Raw genomic sequence first — 15,615 nt, 5'->3', positions numbered from 1 at the left:
CCCCATCAGCCCCAGGCCCATGGGCACAGCCTGGAGAAACCAGGAGCCGGGCACCAGGTCCTAGTTGGGGCGGAGGGGCCTCGAGGGAGCAAGTAGCCCGAGAGGCCCGGCCGACCCGTCTGTGGGTGGCGATGCCAGGGGGCACGTGAGGTGCCGGAGGGCTCCGCAGAGGTGGCCTCAGTCTGACTAATGCTCTCCTGGCTTCGTCACCGCGAGTCGGTGCGCACGCCCTCACTTTCGCACCCTGACCCGTGGGAGACCCCCAGCGGGGGACCTTGGGCTGTCCAGCCCCCCTGCCAGTCCCGCCCGTGGGAACATCCAGTCCCCCTGTTGGCGACCGGAGGGCTCCCTCGCCATCTGTGCTGATGGGCCAGGCAGGGCTTGGCATGAAGCCCCCCCCCCCAGCCCCCGGCCCAGGGGATCGGGGGGCCAGGGCGCCCCTCAGGCAACTTCCTTCCCGGGATGGGCCCCCTCCCTGTCCGGTCCTTCTGCCCGCTGGGCTGGGCCAGCGGCACCGCGCTCGGAGGCCGTGGCCCCGCGGAATCCGGAGAAGGTCATTAAAACGCCTCCCGCGGCTTCAGAGGCGCTTGTGTCCTTTCATGCTTCCTTGAAGTGGCTGTGCTGAGCTGGGGACTCTGGCGGAGGTGGCAGTGCAGCGGCCTGTCGCAGGGCAAAGGCTGCTCGAAGCCCAGGCCTCATTTCCTTCTGCGGACGCTCCAAAGGGCCGTGATCGATCGGCACGCTGGCCTCCCCTCTCAGAAGGGAGCGCTTCACTTTGAACCCCCCCAGTTCTCAGAAATGCCGCTGACCTCGGGGTTCAGCGGAAGCGCGGAACCAGAGGTTTAATTTTTTATGAGCTTTCTTCTCTTTGCTTCGCAAGAAAGGCCGAGCTGGAATGAGAGCTGTTCCCGCAGAGGCGAGAGGGCTGGGCAGTGCCAGCGCTGTGGGCCGGGCTCGGGGCCCAGGCCTCGGCACCGAGGAGAGAGAGGCTGGCGGCTGGCGTGGTGGCTTCTCCTCGTCCCTGGGTGCCCACAGCCCCGGCCCCAGCTGCTTCCTAAAGTTTCTGCCTCCTTGACAGCCGAGGGTGCTTTCCTTGACCCCTGGTGAGCGAAGCCGGCATCCCTGCTCACGGAGCGCTCGGCGTCTTTGCCCGAGAGCCGTCCGGCCGAGTGAGCGCCCAGCTCGCGGCCTGCTGCTGTCTCTGCGGGCTGCCCAGGCTCGTCCCTGGGACTTGGTGGAGTGGGGCCCAGCCCAGCGAGAAGTGCCAGCAGCGTCACCTCCGGTACCCTCCCGCCCTGGGTGTTTTAAGCCTAGTCTCGCTTTTAAAACATCGAGTCTGTTAAGGCGGCAGGTCTCAGGGCAGGCCTGGGAAGTTGGGGTGACGCAGGGCTGAAGGCTGTGAGGCTGGGGTGCTCCGCAGGAGACCCCAGGAGACCCTGGGCAGGGCTGAGCGCCTTTGGCCGGGCCTGCGGGGGGGCCACCCTCCTGGTGCCAACCAATGGTGCCCGGGGTTTCACAGGCTTGTGTGTCCACTGCTCCATTCCCTCCTGTCTGGATTTCATGAAAAGCATTTCACCCTGGCAAGGATAAGCGGCTTTTCTTTGCCCGCCTGGACCCAGCCCTGAGCCCTGAAAGCCTCGGGCATCTCCTGTGGCCCTGCGTCCTGCACTTGACACACTCTTCTTAAGGCGTCTTGGGACAGCTCTGGGGGCTCAGGCCCACCTGTGTTTAAGGGGCCCACGCAGCAGGCTGGCAGCGGACAGACCAGATGCAGCTTCTGCGCTGGGCCAAGCCCAGGAGCTGGGGTCTCCAGCCCCGCAGGTGGGCAGCTGCTCCACCTCAGCCTTCGTACTTGCTCTTGGGGTGGAGGCCTCCAGTTTGACCCCCACGTGGACACAAGGGCATCACGCTCCCCCAGGCGTGGAGCTTGGGGTTTATCGGCCTCCGCCAAGCTGTGCCCAGCAAGCCTGTGTCATTAAGTCTCTGCCGTGGAGCCGTGATTCAGGGCGCCGTGGCCCTCTCCACCTCAAGCCAGTGGTTCTAGATTGAGCCTCACAGCCCTTGAGGTTAAATTGGCCTGTGAATGGTTTTCACCTGAACTAGAACTCAAAGTAGCCTCTTAAAAATGTCTGATACAGGAGGATTTGTACTTGTTTTTTCGAGTTGTTTCCGTGTGAGAAGCGCCTAGAGGAGGCAGGTGCCCCCGGCCGGCTGTGCCGTTGGATCGGGCTTGGCCGAGGCTTTCAGGGGCGGCTCCTGGGTGAGGTGCAGCCTTGGGTGAGAGCGTAGTGCCAGCTCCCATGGGCGCCCAGGGCCGTCCGGAGGCCTGGCCCGGCGTCTCCACTGAGTCCCAGGCAAAGTTCTGCACATGCGGGTTTCCTGTTTACTTCCAAATCCCAGTTAGCTGTTTAAAGAATTGTACGAACGATAATAGAAGCCACACTCACTCGGACGGGAGCGAGATGCAGCTGGCAGAGGGGCGACCACCTCCACAGGGAGCGCTGAATGGGGTGACGCTTTTCTTGAACTTGTGTCTTCCAAGCAGGCAGGACAGAGTCGACCGCAGGGAACCAGGTCGGCTGCAGGTGTCGTCACGGCCCCTCGGCTCCACCTGCCTCATGTCAGAGCGTCTCGTTGTTGTCGTTGAGCCTCACCCTGGGTCGGTGTTGCAAACGGCCCCGTGTGACGCAGGCCTGGTCGTAGTCGACTGCTTTGCTTTGCTTTTGAGGCTTTTAAAGCTTCCTTTTGGGAAGAGGTTTCCTCTGCCTAAAGAAATAGCGCGAGCACGGCGTCTTCTGCCCGCAGCCCCGGTGCGCCTGCCCGCCCGCCCGCCTGTGGTGTCCGTGCCTCCTCTCTCCGGGCCGTGGCTGTGCCTGGACGCTCTCTTGGTCCTCGTCCCCTCAAAAGCACAGGGGTGGCTGCGTGTGGGTTCCTCCCGTGTATGTGGGGCCGGACAGGGGACTCGGAAGCCTGCGTGAGGACCGTCCTGCAGGTCAGGAAGGACCGACGGCCTCTGGAGGAAAAGGGGCCAAGACCGCGCTCGGAAGGGGCTTCACGGCCATGGCGAGACGTGGGGACGTGAGCCCAGGGTGCCCGTCCTGGCCTGCGTGTGGGCTGCAGGGCGGAGGGCGATGGAGCCGCCTGGCTGAGAGGCTCTCACGGTCGCAGGAGGGCAGTGTCAAGTGTGGGAGCCGAGGCCCACGGGTGCTGCCGTGCGGTGCCCTGGGCTCTGCCCCCCAGGAGGGGTTCAGAGGTCTGCTGGGGTTCGACTCTGCAGGATGTGTGTGGAGAGCCCCCCCGGGGGCCGGGGCTCCACGTCCCGCACAGAGCTGCACATCTGGCCGCCCGCATGGGGCTGGGAAGCGCTCGCTCTGGTAAATCAGCTCATTCAGAAGTGCTGTCCCCATCCCGCGCCACCGGCAATTTCTCCCATTGTGTGTGGAGTCGCGCCTCCTTCCCCCGCGCGCCGCCACGTTGTGGGATCGCCCTGGGTGTCTCTTTGAAATCCAGAAACTCCTGAAAGGCTTTAAGTAGCTATTCACGAGTGAGGAAGTGGCGGCAGGAGGCCCGCACGTGCAGCGCTATTTTGGGACCTGAGTGACGCGCGCCGTGCTGGGCCTGGGGCCCGTCGAAAGGCGCCGTCTTGGGGGCCCAGCCTCATCGCTCTGCCCTTTGGACTCTTGCAGTGCCCGGGGGCTGGAGAAGGCCCGGCTGCAGCTCCAGGAGGAGGTCCGCCAGGTCAGCAGCCAGCTGCTGGAGGAGAGGAAGAAGCGGGAGACGCACGAGGCCCTGGCGCGGCGGCTGCAGAAGCGCGTCCTGCTGCTGACGAAGGTACGGGGGGCAGGAGGGCAGCGCGGGCCAGCCCTGCCCGCAGGAGGCCCGCGTTCTGGGCAGCAGCTTCCAGCCCGTCCCTGTCACGTCTGCTCTGTCTCTTCTTTCCAGGCTCCGCACGTTTGCTAAAGTCCCTGCCACATGAAGGGCGCCCAGAGCCGCCAGCCGTGTGTGTGCTCACTTTGGGTCAGTTAGACGTGCGTGGGGCTGCCTGCGAGTCCCGGCTCGCCTCAGGCGAGCGCGCCTCTCCCGAAGGGCATGCATCCTGGTGGCTTAGCGGCCCGTGCGATTTGACTCTGGGTTGATGGCCCGGAGGCTCTGAGACACAGCCTGGGCCCCTCCTTGTGAGGGCAGAGCCCCCTCCCCACATCTCTGCCCGGCGGGGCCCGCCGTCCCCTAGGCCTGATGGGCAGGCCATGAGCCACAGGGGCTTGGCGCCTGTCACCTGTGTCCAGATTCTAGGGGCCGGTGCGAGCCTGCTGCCGGCTCCATCTTGGGGGCCGGGCTCTCTGACTGCTGTGCCCGAAGGGCTCTGATGTCTGGCTCCCTAAGCAGAGCTCGCTGGAGCGTGAATTAAGGGTTTTGTGTGAGAGCGTTATTTAAAATTTGGCCTGGGATGGTGAAATTTCAGAAGACGCGGAAGGAGAAAGCCAGAATCTGCCCCCAGAAGCTCTCGAGGCGAGGCTGAGGGAGTCCAGCTTGCTGAGCAGAGATCCTCTGCCTGCCCTCAAGCTGACCCTGGGTGGCCGCCCCGGCCACGGCTGTGTCTGCCAGCTGTGCCTGCCCCTGAGCCTTTGTGGTGAAAACCTAGGCTCCTTGCTGCTGGCACCTCTCGATGGTGAAGCTCTTAGAAAGGCGGGTTGTGTTCCTGACACTAAAAGCCCGCTGCCGAGCAGCCTGTCCTGTGTGTCCCACGCGGTCTCTTAAAAGACTTCCCATGTGTCTCCAGTGACTTGGGCTTCTTGGTGGGGCTCGGCCGACCCCCTCACCTGCTGCTGCCCAGAGCTGGCAGCGGAGGGCACAGCCTCCATGCCCGGTCGGTCGGCTGTGGCTGGTTGTAAGGAGCCAGCTTCTTAGGCCCTCACTCCTGCCTGCTTCTTCCCATATCTCTCCTGGGTCCTGGTGCCCTCTCTGCGAGAGGTGCCGTGATGCAGGTGTGTGGTCACGGCCCTACAGAGGTTACCATGCCAGGGACAGCGGGCAAGAGTAACGCACTGACACGCCTGCCAACCGTGTGGAAAGGCACCGTGTACCTGGAGTCGCCGTGGGTTTGGGGTGCGTGGAGGAGCAGCTCGGGTAGAAGCCACGGCCTGGGCCCAGCGCAGGGAAAAGCCGGACGGAACGGGCGACCACTGTTGAACAGACTGTCACTGGGGCCTGTGCCCCTTGGGCACAGGTCGGCAAGAGGACTTCAGGGCCCGGCTGAGACGCGCGGGGCTGCGTGTGGCTGGGGTAGTGGGACGTCTGGACCTGACAGTCCAACAGCAGGTGAGCTGCCCCCCGCCGCCCCCAGCAAGCTTTTCTGTAGCCGAGCGGGCTGGGATGGCCCCGGTCTCTTCCGAGCGCACCGCGGTGCCTCAGGCGGTGGCTCCGTGCCCAGCGGGCGGTTCTCGTGCGCGTGGTGCTCAGGAGGCGCTGTGAGACCTGCCAAGGGAGACAGGATGCGGGGCCCAAAGAACCGGAGTAGAGCCACCTCTGGGTCTTCATCCCGAGGAGACGCGGTCACTCTCCGGACAAGATGTCACTGCAGCGTCACTCCCAAAGCGGGGCCTGGGCGAGTGAGCGAGCACGTGCAGCGTTGTGCAGTGTGGCTGCGGCCACCCCGATGGACCCGGAGGGCGTTAGGCTCAGTGAGATCAATCAGACCGACAGCCTGATGAGTCAGCCGCAGGTGGGACCTCTAAGGGCTGAACCCACAACCCCAGAGGCCGTTGCCAGAGGCCAGGGTGGAGGCTGGGCGGGCTGGATGAAGGTGAGGAGACGCACTGGCTGTTCCAGACAGGAGTCCCGGGAGAGCGGGGCAGGTGGGCGGCTGCGGTGCACGTTCCGAGTGGAGGGGCAGCCTGACTGTGACGGTGACCCAGGGACAGTTGTGCATCCTGGCAGTGGCCACATGTACATGACACAGCCGCACGCATGGTGCCATTTCAGGATGTCACAAGAGCGGAAATATCCAGAACGCGCCTCCCACTCAGCAGAGTGCCCCCCACCCGCCGCCCAGGGGTGGCGAGTGCCTGCAGCTGGCCCCTCAGCCCTGCCGGGCGGTGCCCCCCAGTGGGTGCCTGCAGTCGGTTAATCCCGCAGGAGCAGGGGGCGTTCTCACCCTTTCCAGGCTTTGCGGCTGCCCAGGGTTTGTGTGGACGCGAGTGTGTGATTTTTCTGGGATGAGTGTCCAGAAGTGTGTTGCTGGAATCCTTCCTCAGCCGGGGTCCCGGGTTGTGGGGCGAGCAGCTCAGGAAGTCTGGGGGCTGCTGTTCGGCCCCACTAGCCTGTGAGTGCACAGCAGGCTCCCCGCGTCGGCCGAGGTGCGGGGTGGGGCGCGAGTTCATCTGGGGCCTGGGGCACATGTCTGGGGCACACGTCCGGGCGGCCCCGCGCTGCCCGCCGTCCAGAGGTTGTCAGGTGGGCTGGTCGCAGGCGCGCTGTGGCCGTGGTGGAGTTGTTCCCGGGGTTGGGGCTCCTGGCTGCCGGCCTCACTCCTGGAATCTGCGTGCCTTCTTCCTCTTCCCACGGGCCCTCGAGACCCGCTCGGCTTCTCTCTGCTGCGTCTCTGGCTGAAGAAAGTCTCTGCTTTTGAAAGCACGTGTGAATGGCTCGTCCTGCCCAGATAGTCCAGGGCAAGCTGCGGGCTGAGTTTCATCTGCCAAGATCCCCTGAGCCTCCTGTCACTCGGCCTATCACACCTGTGGTCGGGGAGGGGGGGGACCCACCCGACTTGGGACGCGCCCACCTGCAGGGCGCCTGGTGGTGGAGGGCGTGTGCCTCCTGCGTGGGGCCCCGGGGCGCCCTCCCAGGCTTTGAGAGAGGCCTGCAGCTGGGGTGTTTGCCGCTGTCCCTCGCGGGCGGGCGGAGTCCCTTGTGCTCTTTCTGGGGTTCAGTTTTTTCCAGCCCAGCCCTCAGAAGCGCAGCCGCCATAGGGGTTTCAGTTTGCCCTGTGTCCCCGGTGAGTCACCATCTTTGGGAAGATTTGGTCCTTGGCTGCAGACAGGTAAGAGCAACTGGCCCGTGTCACACGTTTGCTGGAGCGGGCGCTGCCCGCCTCATCCACGTCCTGCCATTCGGGGCCAGGTGCTGGGAGCCCAGGGCTCTGCCCCTGCTCTGCTTTACTGGGTCCCATGGGTTCACGGGGTGCAGGTCCCCGCAGGGAGCCCTGCTGGCGTGGGCACCTCCTCAGGGGCTGCCTGTGTCCGCTGCCGCGTCTCCCTTGTCGGCTGTGCCTCCATGTCGTGCTCTCGTGCCTGGCTTCCTTCGTGGGCGCTTTCTGTCCTTGGTGGTCGCTGCTCTGGCTCCCAAGGCAGGAAATCTCCGCTCCCTCCCCTGGCTCAGTGGGCTGGAGGCTGGTGGCACTTTCCGGCCGCTCCAGCCCTCACCCGGGCCCGCTGCGCTCACAGGCCTTGTGGCGAGAGAAAGGGTATTGATTGCCCGGCACTGACTGATGACTTACCCTGAGCGCCCCCGAAGGCACACTCGCGAAGGGTCGATGTCAGCCGCCGGGTCTGGCACCCGGGGACCGTCCTGCCAGCCTGCGCGATGAAGCTCTCGGTCAGGCGGCTCTGTGCAGGGTGGTGCCCAGCAGGCCGCCCCCCACCTTCTCAGAACCCCGTGAGCTCCGGATGTCCTCCCAGGACGCCTCCCAGGGGGCAGCTGTCCAGCCTCGAGGATGTGTTGGCAGCCGATGTTTCCCCGTCCTTGCTTGGGAGAGACCCCCGCCCCTCGGAGCCCCCAGCCCGTCTCCCTGGAGTATCTGCTGCGGCGACGGCCAGGCCCGCCGTGGGGTTCCCACTCCTGCGCCCCGTCAGGGGCCCTGTTTGTGTGCTTGACATTTCCGAGTACAGGGCTTGGGGTGTGCGGGTTTGTTCTGAGACCTTATTAAGTGGCTCCAGTCTAGGGTTTAATTGTTACTGATAGCTAAGAGTGTAATTACCTTGGTAAAATACCATGCCTATTTTAAGCAATTGAAAATTGGCTTCCAGAACTGGGTGAACACAAACCATTTTCCTATTTGAAATGAGCTATTTCCAGTGTGCCTCTAATATTCCACAATGTGGCTACAGAATCGAAGCAGTGAAAGCTAACTTTTAGCATGAAATGTGAAAAAAAAAAAAAAAGAAAAGAAAAAGCCTCCCCTCCCCCTCTTCCCTCGGCCCCCCGCCCCCCCGCTCCCCGCAATTCCAGAGGGCACTGGCCTTTGGCGTCTTCTCCCTCCAGGGTCGTTGTCTGGTAGTGCCGACACCCCCCTTCCCCACCCCTACCTCGGGACCCCTGCTCTTGCTGCCTAGCAGACAAACCTGTGGGCACACCTGAGCTTTGGGGGCAGCGAGGCAGGGAGTGTCCCCCTACGTAGTATCTGGAAGGGGCTGTGCTGAGGCAGGCTCCCAGTCCCGGGGGCGGGCGGGGGTAGCTGCTGCTCCAGGTCCTTCAACACTGTGGCCCGAGGCGGCCCCCGGGTCTCCCAGTCCTCTTCCGACGGGGCTCCAGGCCGGCACTGGCGTCTGTGTTATCTACTCTGCGTAAATGCAGCTCTGTGCTCCTTGTGGTCACTTGGCAGCTTTGAGAAATGGCCTGTAATTATGTGGAAGCTGCGGGGCTGAGGCTTGTCCAGCTGCTGCCTGGGCCTCCGTGGGGCCAGCCTCTCGGCCACAGGGAGGTCCAGGCTTGGGCCCAGGGCAAGTCTTATCCCCGTGGGCCTCTGCCGAGCCCCGTGCCCTGCATGGTAGGCCCAGGAGAGTGGGGTCAGCTTCCTGACTCGGGGTCACTCAGACCCTCGGGGATGGCGCTGCTCACTGCATGGGGGCGTCAGCGTTGTTCGGGCTAAAGTCACGCCTCGTGTCCTTGAGTTCTGTCCCCGAGAGAAGACGATGCGTTTCCTGGGAGGAAGGTGGCAGGTGGGAGGTGCTGCGCCCTGGTGAGGGTCCTCGTGGGCGGCCAGGCGGGGGCCCCTTTGCTGTCACATGTCGAGGTGGCATGGTGGCCCACGCAGCATGCCAGCGTGCAGCCCTGGGGCCCGCACATCGTGCCCAGAGGGACTGTCTTGGGAGCACCCCCCGGTCCCAGGGGAGTCCCCCCCACCCCCCCCGAGTCTGCACCAAAACCTGGTGGCTCTGCTTTGAGTCACTCTGGTGCGTACGGAGGGGCCACCTCGTTTTTGAGGCCCTGGGGCTCCGTGAGGCGGCCCCCTTCTGCAGGGCTGCTCCCGCCGTGCCCTCCCTGCGGGCGCAGAGGGCTGTTTTCCGTGCTGAACTGTGGGCGGGCATCTGCGGGTGGAGACGCCTGTGGCAGGTGTCCTCCAGGCGCTGGCTGCCTCCTCCCTCTTACTCTGCCTCCGACGAGCGGCGTTCATGTGTCCAGCTGTCCACTTGTGAGCTTTGAGTCCGCACTTAGGGCCTCCGTGTACCGATCGTGGCCGCCAGGGCCCTAGAGACGTTTCGTTTCACTGTGTACCTTTTGCTCGAACCCGCCTCTGGAATTGCTTTGCGGTGAGGGCGAAGCGGGTGACACACTCTTTCCTTGGGGGCAGTGCTGTCGATGCAGCACCGTTTCCTGAGAGACTCTTGGTCCCCTGTTCGCTGTCTTGTTGCTGTAACTGTCACCCGGGGCCACCGAGGGCGGCTCCGCACCCGCGTGCTCTTCCGTGCCAGCGTTCGCGAGTTGTCCCTCTGCCAGCGTGGCCCTGTCCTGCCTGTCACAGCTTTCTCGTATGTGGCGCCTGGTCGTAAAGCTCCGTTTATCGTGGCTCTTGAAGAGTCTCTGGCTGGCTGGGGCCCTGTGCGTAGCCTCGTGCGTTTCAGGAGCAGTTCGTTAGCTTTACACGCAAACCGGCTGGGCTGGGCTGGGCTGGGCTCAGGATGAGTTTATAAATCAGCTGGGGGGGAGATGGCGTCTCAGTGGAGTTTCGCCCTCTAGACCAAGACGTCGCGTGTTCTGCCGCTCACCTGGGTCTTCTTTCCTTCCCCTCAGCGCCGGTTGGCAGTTCGGAGGGCGCTCTCCCTCCTGCGCGTGTCCTTCAAAGTTGTGCCCTTCTGCGGGTTTGGGGCGGGCACGGGGGGGCCGTGCGGAGCCCTGCCCAGCGGGCAGCCTGGCCTCTGCGCGGACGCCGCGTCCCCACGGCCCTGGTGCTCCCAGTGCTGCCTCCTTCGCCGCCCCCCCCCCCCCGGCAGGAAGGTCGGGAGCCGCTCGCCGCGTCCTCGCCGCGCCCGCGTCTCAGGGACCTAGAGCGGCCGCCACCAAGCGTGATGCGTGCTGTTTGTTTTTGCAGAGACTCTTTATTGGAGTAATGAAATCCCCGTCTAGGTGTAGTTTTCCAAGAGTTATTTTTTTAAGTCGTAAATGCCTGCTCTGTGAATTTTGACGTGGGTTATTTTTATTATTCCGTTCAGGATGTTTTCTCGTATTTTCTCTGGGTTTGTAGAGGCTGACCTTCAGGCAAGGTTTCCATGTTCCAAGCTCATAGCGTCGGCAGACGGGAAGGCTGAAAGGGGTCAAGAGAAAGAATCCGACCTCGCTCACCCCCTCGCTCTTTCACTTTTTCATCACAGGGATTCTTTCGTGGTGCCCGCTGTGAGCTGGGTGCTGTTCTGGGTGCTGCTGCGCCAGCGGTAGGGTGGGCAGGGCTCAGCTCCAGCCGGCGTCCCTCTGGTTGGGACAGAGCACACTCACGGCAGCTGGAATCGCGAGGCGGCTGGTGTTGGGGCGGGCGCGTGGGTGCCCCATGCCTTCGGCCTGTGACTTTGCAGAGCTCGGGGAAACCAGGGAACCAGGCACCCGGGAGAGGAGGGACTGCGTGCTAGAGCCTGGGGCGTGGATCTGTTTCGTGGTGGTGGTTTTGTTTTTGTTTTTTTGCTTTCTAGGGCCGCACATGCAGCACGTGGAGGTTCCCAGGCTAGGGGTCAAATTAGAGCTGCAGCTGCCGGCCTCTGCTACAGCCACAGCCACACTAGATCCGAGCCTTGTCTGCAGTGTACACCACAGTTCACAGCAATGTGGATCCTTAACCCACAGAGCGAAGCCAGGGATCGAACCCACAACCTCACGGATACTAATTAGGTTTGTAACCTGCTGAGCCACAGCGGGAACTCCCTGTTTCATGTTTTTTAAAACACAATTTTAGATCCCCAGGAAGTCATGACAGTGACAGAGAGGGCCCCCCATGCGTCTTTGACCCAGCCTCCCCAACGGTAATAACTTAGGTAATTCTAGCGTGATGTCAAAACCAGGACCGAGGTCGTGTGTGTGTGTCTGTCACCACAGACATCTTCCTCGGGTCCCCCTAAAGCCACCCCAAGCCTGCTCTCCACCTCTGGAAATTTTGACATTCTCAGAGCATTATGCAAATAAAAGCATATAGTATGTGACACTTGAAAACCTTCATGTTTTGGAGTTCCCTTGCGGCTCAGTGGGTTAAGGATCTGGCATTGTCACTGTAGCAGCCCAGGTTGCTGCTGTGGCGCCGGTTGGATCCCTGGCCCCGAACGTTCTGTGTACCACAGGCACAGCCAAAAACAGGTTCATGGTTAAAATTAATAACTTTATTTTTCAAGCAGTTTATTTTCACGGAACAATTCAGCAGAACACGCAGAGGTCCAGGGCTCTCTTCCCCGCCCCCCAAGTCCTGTGGGTAACGACCTGTATCCGCGCCGTGGTTCTTAGGGCTGCCGAGGCCCCGCGGCCGCATTGCCCGAGGTCCGCGGTCCCCCAGGGGTCGTGCTCTGTGTTGTACTCTCTGGTTTCGCCAAAAGATGCGTCCAACACCAGAGCGTCCCCGACAGCACTGCCTCTGCGCCGACAGCCCTCCGTGCTCATCCTGTGCCCCTCCTGGCAGCCGCCGCCGTCCCGGCACTGTCTCCGTAGCCTTGCCCCTTCTAGAGGACGGGGTCGCCGTGTGTGGCTTTCTTGGGCCGCCTTCTCCCGGCGACAGGCACCCGGGGTGCCTCCGTGTCCTTTCTCGGCTTGCGAGAGCCCTTCTCTTTCCCAGGGCGAAGCGCTGGCCTCGGACGGGGCACAGCTGCGTGGCCGTCCGCCTGTGGGAGGGTGTCCGGTTATGCTTTTCAGTAAAGCAGCCGCGATCACCCACACGCGTGTTTTTGTGGGGACCTAAGTTTTCAGCTGAAGTGCCTGGATCACACGGTCAGAGTTTGTTCAGCTCTGAATGCTCTTCACTCCAGTAGCCCTGCGGTCGGTCGGCTGTGGGCCTCTGCTTTGTGAAGCGTCTCACACCTTTCTTTCCTTTCTGTGACAGCTCGAGGCGGGGGCTCTTTCCGTTTTACCTTTGAGGACACTGAGACACAGAGTGGGAGGCGGGGGGGTGATGTTGAACTCGCAACCCCGGTTTTGGGGGCTCGGACTCGTGCCCTGGCCGCCTGCTGGTGCCGCCTCTGCTCTCAGGCCTCCCTCATGGCAGCATCTCAGAAGTGGCTGCTGGCATTTTAAACGTCTTGGTTTTTTGTTTTTATGACACTTGAGTGTAACCGGGGGGCACACGAACCCCCGGAGGCCTGGATGTGGCATTCAGGGCATCCGGCTCCTTTATTTGTGACTCATTAACAGGTGTTAAGTGAGGCAGCAGGGATGGGGGGTGCAGAAGTGACTGGCACAGTCAGGGGGTAAAAGGGACCAGGGCCGTGGGGGGGTAAAAGGGACCAGGGCCGTGGGGGGGTAAAAGGGACCAGGGCCGTAGGGGGGGTGCTCTGTGCTGTGAGCAGACCAGATAAGCGTGGCCCCAGCTCCCTGGAGTCCCCCTCTGTCACTGCAGTGTGGTTACCCACCCCCCACAAAGCAGGGAGCCCCTGTGGCAGCCAGCAGCTGCCCGGGGCCTGAGTGGGCGTGTGGCTGACGCCCCCACCGAGCCTCTCACCTTGGAGAAAAGCGGATTATGTCTGTTTCTCTTGCAAAAGGACGTCAGCGCCCCGGCTGCTTTTGATCACTCATCTTCGTCCTCTTCCCACGTCCTTCCTCAGAGCCGGCAAGCTTCCTAATCTTATTAGGAGGATTTCTGTCCCTTGCCTTCTTTCTTAATGCTGGAAACTCCTGGTTTGGGTGGCATGGAAGGAAATCCTTAAGCAGCTCAGACCTGCACTGTCTTCTAAGGAATAGTCCTTTGTGCGTCTCTGGCTCTTTGCCACCCCAGGCGTGGCACAGGGCACGGGCCCTTTCCCTCTTGGCAGGTTGTGGCTCCAGAGCTGCTAGGATGCTGGCCTGAGCCGCACGGTGGCAGGGGTGGAGGGGGCACAGGTGCTGGGTTTTGACGGGTGTTTCTCATCGTGCCCCCCCACCTCTGCCCCGAGAGCAGCCCCCTGCCGTTTGCGCGTGTGTGGACGGCGAGAGCAGGCTTCGTCTTGACCGTGTGAGGGTCTGAAGACCTTCCTGCTGGGGGCCGTGCAGACCTTCCCTGCCTTCGGGGCTGGTGAGTCTGCCCGCGGGGGTGCCAGCGGCCTCGGTGCCGTCAGACATGCAAGAGGAGGGCTGTCCTGCTGACCCTGAGCCTCTCCTTCCTGGGGCCCGGCCGTCACTGTTCTCCCTCCTCTCTGTCCTGAGTCCCGCCCGCCCTGGCAAAGTGGCTCGAACGGAACTGGAGACACCCCTGCCAGGTCCCCGGAGCCCGGGCCTTTGAAGGCCTAGGTTCGCCGTGGGGCCATGGGACTGGTCCTCCAGGCGGAGGTTGGATGTGGGCCGACGTTGGGGGCGCACGTGATGGCCGGGAGCCGAGTGTGCGTCGCCATCTCCCCGTTTTGTCCGTGCGGAAGTGGTGCTGTCGCCTGCAGGAGTGACTGACCCCGGGTGGCGGGCTGGGCTGGCCCTGCGCGGGCCCTCAGGAGCAGCCCTTGGCAGCCTTGAGGGGTTCGCGTTCAGCCTTGGACTCGAAACTTGCAGGGCCTGAGCTGCTGCCCGTCTGACTGGCTCCCGGCTGGTGTCCTTGCTGCCCGCGTGCAGACGGCGTGGAATAGCAGGGCCTGGTCCTTTCCAGAGACGGTGTAACGGGGACCTGGGGTGGACCAGTCCCAGGATTTTCCACGGCTGAGACCTTGGGGTGCCAGAAGGCTTTCTGCCCCCCAGTGCCTCGTCCAGGGGGTGAGTCAGCAGGCCTTGGCCGGTCCGTAAGGACGCCCGCAGGCCTAGCCTCCCGCCAGCCCTGACCTCGCCCCGCTCCCTGCCCCCCTCCCCCAGGAGCTGGCCGTCTGGTGTCTCCACTCGCTCATCTGGTTACTGGTTTTCAGAGAGACTCGTTGCACCCTCTATGTGCTGGTGGCCTGGGCTGGGCTGGGGGGCCGTCCTCTCCCCCGTGGCCTGCACCCTGGAAGTCTGGAGCTGGAGGCCGCTCTGCTCCGAGGCGGCAGTCTCTGCAGCCGGGCTGCCTCCACTTCGGCCAGCGTCTTCCCGGAGCCCGGCACCCCCCGCTGCCCTGCGCCTGCCCGTCTGGCTGGTGGGTCGTGGTCTCCACCCGTGGGCAGGCGCCGGGCCCGAGTTGCTCACGTTCCGGAAGCTCCGCTCAGAGTCAGCCCCTGCTTTTTCCCCTCAGAGCCTCCCTCCGCATTTCTTCACCCTTGGGAGGAGCCTGGAGGATGAGGAGGGGGGCCCGCCGCGCCCCACCCCTGCCTCCCAGACGAGCGGGGCCTTCTCGGCTTCGGACTCGGATCTCACGCGTTCGTGGGTTGTCCTTTGGGGTTACTTTTCCAGGCTGACGTTTCTGGCGTATCCATTTAGGTAAGAAAGCCCACCTGCTTTGTCGGGGAAAATGCCATTTGCAGAGGTATTAGAAAGCCGGTCTTGTCACCGGTATGATCGCACCATCCCACCGCGGGGGCAGCCGGGACTGGGTCGTGGAAAGAAAATTCCAGCGAGCAAAGCAATTTTAGGAAATAAAAAGAAATCAAAACAAAGTGCCTTTCCTTCCTCTCCAACTGGAAGATGTTTATTAAGATGGGGCTGGAGGGAGCCGGGAAGAGAGGTGCCCGCAGGCCCCTCTGGCTGCTGAGGACCAGCTGCACCCGGCGCGGCCGTGGCCTGCGCCCCTCGCCCCCTCTGCAGGCTCCTGCCACCGGGCACCCTCCTCTGCTGCCCTCGGTTTGGAGGCTGCGTGCCGGGTCCTGCCAACGCATGCTCTCTGCACTAACTTGCTCGCCCTCTTAGAGGGGGCCTGGCCCCAGTCCCCACCCATTCGTCCCAGACTGCCCAGGTTCCAGAAGCCTCTGGGCCCTGCTTGGGGAGGCTTGTGGGCCTCGCGGTACCTTCCCGAGAACCCCAGGTCAGGGGGAGGCTGGGGTGGGAGGTGCCCCGGCCGCGGTCTCGGGGGTGGGTATGTGATCAGAGCCCAGGGCTCTCGCGCCCTGAACGCTGCCTGGATGGTGCTGCCTGGTTCCTGGCGTAGCAGATGCTGCTGTGGCATGCCCTCCAAGGCACAGAGTCGAGGGCGCCTCCTCGTTGGGTGCCCCCACTTCACCATAGTCACTTCCGTCTGAATAGGTCCATCCCTCAAAAGGGCGTTCAGCCAACACGCAGCTTAGATCACAGGGCGCCTGGCCTCTTCCTGCCCAGGGACGGAAACCCTGCCGGAACGCCGGGGACACCGAG

At 63.3% G+C, this 15,615-nt stretch overlaps 1 protein-coding gene across 6 annotated transcripts in view; it reads left to right on the top strand.

The window, feature by feature from the left end:
- MAD1L1 (mitotic arrest deficient 1 like 1) overlaps positions 1-15,615 on the top strand; it is a 308,486-nt gene that overhangs the window by 136,257 nt on the left and 156,614 nt on the right. For all 6 annotated transcript variants that reach the window (XM_047779416.1, XM_047779417.1, XM_047779418.1 and 3 more), the window contains one exon: positions 3,687-3,831. In XM_047779416.1, the coding sequence (XP_047635372.1) occupies positions 3,687-3,831 (145 nt within the window). The remainder of the gene's footprint in view (positions 1-3,686; positions 3,832-15,615) is intronic.

This window comes from Phacochoerus africanus, chromosome 5 (genome assembly GCF_016906955.1).
Source record: "Phacochoerus africanus isolate WHEZ1 chromosome 5, ROS_Pafr_v1, whole genome shotgun sequence".
NCBI classification, from domain to species: Eukaryota; Metazoa; Chordata; class Mammalia; order Artiodactyla; family Suidae; genus Phacochoerus; species Phacochoerus africanus.
The sequence above is the reverse complement of the archived record's forward strand: the minus strand, read 5'-3'. Positions and strand labels throughout refer to the sequence as shown.